General features: G+C 42.2%; 1 protein-coding gene across 1 annotated transcript; it reads left to right on the forward strand.

Annotated features, from left to right (window-relative positions):
* The first annotated feature begins 423 nt into the window (after nucleotides 1-423).
* On the forward strand, nucleotides 424-4,179 carry LOC109074336 (probable G-protein coupled receptor 19). Its single transcript, XM_042736966.1, has 2 exons — nucleotides 424-560; nucleotides 2,748-4,179. Exon 2 carries the CDS (start codon nucleotides 2,773-2,775, stop codon nucleotides 4,033-4,035), a length of 1,263 nt encoding a protein of 420 aa, XP_042592900.1. The 5' UTR covers nucleotides 424-560; nucleotides 2,748-2,772; the 3' UTR covers nucleotides 4,036-4,179.
* Nucleotides 4,180-7,441: the final 3,262 nt, after the last annotated feature.

Consider the following 7,441-nt stretch of genomic DNA (forward strand, 5'->3'; position numbering starts at 1 on the left):
AATAGGGTCAGTTTGATCCTCAAGCATCATTATAATTATTAATTTTAATAGATGCAACCTACAAGTAAAAAACAAAAACATACAAAATATTTAGTCCCCTTTTTTTACTCCGTATAATCACAAGTGAGATTTCAATGATATAATATTATATCATTAATATAATATAATATGTAAATGTTTGCGTGAGGATCGTGTTTAGAGGATTGAAAATATCATTGGCTCAGTAATGCAAACTAACTCGCATACTAATAATTCATGAGCTCAACCAGAGTGCCGCGTCACGGATCGACTCTGATTTACACACACTGGAGTGCGCGCATCCGCGGTTCTGATGAGAGTGCGCGCGGGGTCGCGCATCTGTGGATCCGCTCATCTCGGGTGACGCGACTCGACTCCATGACTTAACAAATAAAAAAAAAAAAAACGATGATGATAATGATTATGATGAGAATCGACGCGGATTCCTGATGGAGGAAATAAGCGATACGAGGAGAAGAAGAAGCGCGTTCATGTGAGGAGCAGAAACTGGGGTGCGCTTCCATCTGACAGCAACGCGACGAGTGAGTGAACGTGTGATGAAAACAACACGACAGGCAGGAGAATGAGATCTAGACATTACTGACGCGTTTTATTGATGCTCAACATCCACTGGCCTGCAGAAGATCCGAACATCTCACAGGAGATGCTTATTTCATATACAGTCACGCGTTATCCGTCATAAATGACAGTTTGGGCTGATATTTAATTGATATGATCGTCACAGGCTCTCAGATGTTGATATAAACGAGCGTTTTCTTCTGCGAATCTCGAATGAATCATGAATCGTTTTGAATCTCGCAGATGCTGCTGTGTATTGTCCCTGATAGCACACGTACATCTCGGAGACGTCTATTTGACGTCGCATTTACGTCTGCAAGACGTATTTTTTAGAGCGTTTACTCATCTGCAATACATATAGGACGCTTTCTATCAGATGTCAAATAGACGTTTAGAAGATGTCTTTAAGATTTAGAATGCGTTTGAAACTGACATCTTAAAGACATCTGTCAGATGTTTGTACACAGCAGATGCTTTCCAGATCTTTAACAGACAAACTGTGCTATCTGAGATGTTGTCAGGGTTGCATGAACTACAGCAGCCACCGGAGTAAACACAACACACACATCCTAATGAATGTCTCTGGAGGAACATCTTCAGCATTTAGTCTCTGAAGGTTTTAATTGAATTTCTGCTTCAGCTCGAGCTCTCCCGGATGATTCAGATCTAGAACTGAACGATTTGGTTTCTGCTGGACTAAAGAAGATCTTAATTCGCGGTAAAGGTCTTAAATCAGAATTCGTTGCCCCTGATAGCATGCGTACATCACTGAAACATCTATTTGATGTCTGGAAGATGTATTTTTTAGAGTGTTTGCTCGTTTGCAATACGTCTGTAGTTCGTTTCCTATCAGATGTCAAATAGACGTTTAGAAGATGTCTTTAAGATTTAGAATGAATGTAATACTTATATCTTAAAGATGTCTGTCAGATGTTTGTACACAGCAGATGCTTTCCAGATCTTTAACAGACCTCTTGCAGATGTACCTGTGCTATCTGGGGCATGCATTGCAAAAATTAATGTTTTGCTTTCTAGTACAAATATCTAAATAATCAAGATATTTTTACTTAAAATGCAAATTGAAGATATAATGTCCTGTTTTCGTATAAATTGTATGAAAATTAAATAAGTACTTTATGCTTAAATAAGAACATATATCTGTCACAGATAGCACTCATACCTCTGCAAGAGGTCTGTTAAAGATCTGGAAAGCATCTGCTGCATACAAACATCTTCCAGACGTCTTTAAGATGTCAGTTTTAAATGCATCTTAAAGACATCTTCTAAACGTCTATTTGACATCTGATAGAAAACGTCCTCTAGACGTATTGCAGATGAGCAAACACTCTTAAAAACACGTCTTGCAGATGTAATGCAGACGTCAAATAGACGTCTTTGTGATGTATGTGTGCTGTCAGGGCAATGAGGAAAACATTTCCTTTGAATTATGATTTTTTTGAGCCCATTGACAGCATAATGTGACCAATCAAAAAAGCCCAGCATTAAAAGAAGACAGTATAGCAGATACTTGCATTAAATGATATAAATATCAGTCGTCACTCTATATCTCCAATAATCTGTTTTAGTAACATGAGATTGAAACGATCCAAACATATAATGAAATGCAATCCAGTGCTGATTGAGAGATGTAGAAATAAACGCTCCTCAAAAGATGTGAGATGTTCTGGAGGCTTGTGAAGATCAACAGTGAAAGTAAAGCTTCTGGAAACAAACGCTCCTCAAAAGATCCTGATGATCAGATTTGAGACTCTAAAACATGATTGATGGAGAATCAAGTAAAGCTGAGCTGCTTCAGTCCAGTATGTGTTCATCTGGAGATATTACTGCAGTTATTCTGACCTTTACTTGATCAAAAAAGATTGACTCAAAAGATCAGATTTGAAGGAGGATGCAAAAAAAAGAGTTTAAAAAACTATCAATCAGACACAGTGACAGCAAAGTGTTTATATCATCACAAATGTTACTATATTATAGTCAAGCACAAATCCCCTGAAACAAACAAAATAAATTCAACATATCAAAACATTAAAAGCGTGAAGATATTAAAATATTATAAACATTAACTTCATGATTGTCTGTAGAGCTGCTTTGAAACACAGTAATTTTATTGTACCTGTCGTGTCTTTCAGCTTTGATCTGACACAGAGAGGGCAAATGGTGTACTTCCTGTCCGTGGAGGGCATAAAGCCCTCGTTCCACTCCGCTGTCCTCTTTAACCCCGCCATCAACCACTCAGACAGGAACGGTTCCTCCACGCCGACACCCGTCATCTGCCGTCCGGACACCCCCTCGTCCGCCGCCTCGCTGCAGAGCAACGTCTCGCTGACGTCGTACGAGCTGTCGCCGGCGGAGGTCACGCTCCTCGGCCTCGTGTTCGGGGTGTTCTGGGTCGTATCGGTGCTGGGGAACTCGCTGGTGTGTGTGGTGATCCATCGGAGCCGCAGAACCCAGTCGACCACCAACTACTTCGTGGTGTCGATGGCGTGTGCGGATCTGCTGTTGAGCCTAGCCTGCGCGCCGCTAGTTCTCCTGCAGGTTTCCGCGGGTCACTGGCCTCTGACCGCGGCCGCATGCAAAGCCGTGCGATACTTGCAGCATCTATGCCCTGGAGTCCAGATCTACGTGCTTCTGTCCATCTGTGTGGATCGTTTCTACACCATCGTGTATCCGTTGAGCTTTAAAGTGTCGCGTGAGAAAGCCAAACGAATGATTCTTGCGTCTTGGCTCTTTGACGCCGCGTTCGTATCGCCGTGTTTGTTCTTCTACGGATCGTCGGCGTCGCAAAACCACTGCGACTTCTTCCTGGCGGACAGCTGGGACGGGGTGGCGTACGCCGTCGCGCATCTTCTTCTTGGTTTCTTGGTGCCGGCGCTGCTCATCGTGTCGTTCTACCAGCGGGTGGTGCGCTACATCTGGAGGATCGGCGCTGACGGGCGAACGGTGCGCAGGACCATGAACATCGTCCCCAGGACTAAAGTCAAAACCATTAAGATGTTCCTGATGCTCAACACTGTGTTTCTCCTCACCTGGACGCCGTTTTACGTCGCGCAGCTTTGGCACCCGAAGGAAACGACGGGCCCAAGCCGACAGTCGGCGCTGTTTTTCGTTGCCGTGGCATGGATCTCCTTCAGCTCCACGGCGTCCAAACCCACACTGTACTCCGTGTACAACGCCAACTTCAGACGCGGCATGCGAGAGACGTTCTGCATGTCGTCCATGAAGTGTTACCGTAGTAACGCGTACACCATCACCGCCAGCTCGCGGATTGCCAAAAAGAACTACGTGGGCGTTATCGATCTGCCCGTGCCGGCAAAGACACTCATCAAGGACTCGGTTTACGACACTTTTGACCGGGAAGCAAAGGAGAAGAAGTTGGCATGGCCTATTAGCACTAACCCACCCAACACCTTCGTATAAAGGCTCAGAAATTAACGTTTAAGAGATTTGGGTCAAGAAGTTCACCCAAAAGTGAAAATTCTGTCATTAATTACTCACCCTCATGTCAGTCCAAACCCGTAAGATCTTTGGAACACAAATTAAGATATTTTTGATGCATTCCAAGAGCTCTCTGACCCTCCCATAGACAGCAAGGTTCCTTACACGATCAAGGCTCAGAAACATATCAAGGAGATCGTTAAAATAATCCATGTGCAACAGTGTTTCCACCGTAACTTTACAAAGCTACGAGAATACTTCTTGTGCGCAAAGAAAACAAAAATAATGACTTTATTCAACAATTCGTCTCCTCCGCATCACCCTGGCACCATTTTGGAGAGTATCACATACATGAACATCCAGGGTTGCCAGGTTTTAACAACAAAACCCGCCCAGTTGCTACTCATAACTAGCCCAAAACTAGCCCAATAGCATCTCGAGGGGGTCCCACCAATAAAAATTGCATTCCAGGGGATAAAATACACGTTTTTTGGTGGTGTTCCCCTGGTAAAATTCACAGTTTAGGAGCTAAATATCACGTTATTGGGGTCGCTTCAACCCGCATACATGAAAAACAACCCAACAACGTATGTGACACTCTCAAAAATGGCGCTACAGGGTGACGCGGAGGAGATGAATTGTTGAATAAAGTCTTTTTTTTTCTCTGCACACAAAAAGTTTCCCGTAGCTTTGTAAAGTTGATGTCACATGGATTATTTTAACGATCTCCTTGCTATGTTTTTGAGCGTTGATCGTGTAAGGAATCTTGCTGTCTATGGGAGGGTCAGAGAGCTCTCGGAAGGCATCAAAAACATCTTAATTTGTGTTCTGAAGATGAACGAAGGTCTTACGGGTTTGGTAATTAATGACAGAATTTTCACTTTTGCGTGAACTATCCCTTTAAAGAGATAGCTTGCCCAAAAATGAAAATTCAGTCATCATTTACTAACCCTTCAAGTTGTTCCAAACCTGTATGAGATTCTTTCTTAGGGGCCGTTCACACACAATGCGTTTTTCCATTCCAATGCGCTACTTTTCTAATGTTTTTCTATGTAAACGTGCTAGACAGACATGTTCGTGTCTTGCGTTTTTACGATGCAGTGTCAAGTTAAAAGAATTTCGATCGATGTCAGTTTCAAAACAGTGGACCAATCAGAAGACCCCGGAGGCGGGGCAAGCGTTGCCAGCTTTTGTTTACAGTTGCAACTGTTTTATTTGACGGCTACATGCCGGAGGAGGCGTCCTGCGCTGCATTTTTGTTTAAAACCATCCCTAAGTCCCGAGTCATTCTGTGTGAACGGTCCCTTACAGAAGATATTTTGAAGAATGTTGGTAGCCAAACAGTTGATGGTCCCCATTGACTTCCATAGTATTTTTGAATGGAAGTCAATGGGTACCAGCTGTTTGGTTACCAACATTCTTTAAAATATCTTCTTTTGTGTTCAACTTGAACCACTTTGGAACAACTTGAGGGTGAGTAAATGATGACAAAATGTTTATTTTTGCGTGAACTATCCCTTTAACTCATTATAATGATACGCGGATGAGTAAGTTGCTGTTGCTTTACCTGCCGTTGCACCACGATCACACACAACAGAATCAAAACGACTAAACTAAATCTGTTGAAATGCAAAAAACGTGGTGCTAACTAGTTCAGATACACACTGATGGTATGGTCACACCCTTGATCCAGCGGAAGGAAAGCGTTTGATTGTCATGTGTTCTTCTGTTTGTGTTTCTGGTCAGTCTGTGATCCTACGGTGGCCTGGAGGCGCCAAACAGGGTTCATGTTAATCTTCAGAAGATGCGTTTGTGTCGTTTTGTGCCTGTAGTTACAGATAAACGTCATCTTATAGTTTTGTGTGTCATTTAATGATGCAACACAGACATATGTCCCTGTGACTTTACAATTAAACATTCTGTACGATTCAAATGTAAGCCACTGTCTGAAATGTATCATAAATGTAGCATTGCATCACTTGTATACAAATGGATGCTCTGCAGTGAATGGGTGCCGTCAGAATGAGAGTCCAAACAGCTGATAAAAACTCATCAGTTAACAACTGGAGAAGACAAAAGCTGAAACAAATCCAGCATTAAGACGCTTTAACTAAAATACCATAATCCATAGCTTCCTTCAGAGAAAAAGGGTTCTGGTCTGAATCAGGAGAGAAATCTGCACAGATCAAGCACTGTTTAAACATGCACTTTTATGGACTCTATGGTATTTTAGTTAAAAGCGTCTCAATGCTGGATTTGTTCCAGCTTTTGTCTTCTCCAGATGTTCACTGATGGACTGGAGTGCTGTGGATTACTTGTGGATTATTGTGATGTTTTTATCAGCTCTCATTCTGACGGCACCCATTCACTGCAGAGCATCCACTGCTGAGGATATTACTGATCCGAACTGACTAAACCTGATGAAGACTCATCGTCCGCTGCTCTCTGCATGCTCAGTGTTGGATGACGACGCTCTATTGTTATTTGGGATGAAAGCGAAGGGCTTTAATGAAACACACACATCATAATGAGATTTCATATTGAGGGCGAGGACAATGAAAGCGCTTGTGCAGCTCTGGATTCTGAACCCAGACAAAAGAAAACCCTTCAGCTGCACAGAATGATAGCAGCAGCACATGTACCTGAATCATTATCAGTCTGCGCTAGAAATACATCAGTTATACTGTTCATCTGACAACACAAACAGAACATTATTGTACTAGCAATAAATGAGCTCTAAACATAAACTGAAGCAAGGAAGACAAGAAGACTCAGATGCACTGCGGTGGAGCAAAGGTACATGTTTTAATAAGACGTTTATCTTTAATAAGCATCATCCTGCTACAAATTACAATCTAAATATTATACACGCCATATAAAAATATATTTGAGCTCTAAACATAGATTATGCCAGCCAGGATAGAGTCACAAGGAAACGTGCCGAAGGCCAACGAAAGTGTTTCACGTTCATTAAAACTTGAACTTTTCACGAAACACTTCTACATCTGTGTTTGGGCCGATCAGCACCGATAACATAGTTTTACATTCATCAGATTGATTCAGATCGTAACTCTTTGTTTTTGGCAAACCTGCCAATTAAAGCAGAAAGATCAAATAAAGTACAAAAATTAGAGCTTTGAAGGAAAGTGCTTTGAGATTCGGTTGGTGAAATAAATACACGATCAACAACAAACACCGACGAACTCTGTCTGTACGAGAGAAGAGGGAAGTGCTATGCGTCGAAATCTTTCAAATGTCGTAAAGTGCAAAGAGTCGAGCGAGAGATTTTGGCAACTCCTGTCTGTTTGCGATGGAAGCTGGTTTCTACCATGGGATAAAGGAATAAAAAAACGGTACTTGTGACTTTTTATCTCAGGTCTGAGAAAAC

This window comes from Cyprinus carpio, chromosome A4 (genome assembly GCF_018340385.1).
Source record: "Cyprinus carpio isolate SPL01 chromosome A4, ASM1834038v1, whole genome shotgun sequence".
In the NCBI taxonomy this organism is placed as follows: domain Eukaryota; kingdom Metazoa; phylum Chordata; class Actinopteri; order Cypriniformes; family Cyprinidae; genus Cyprinus; species Cyprinus carpio.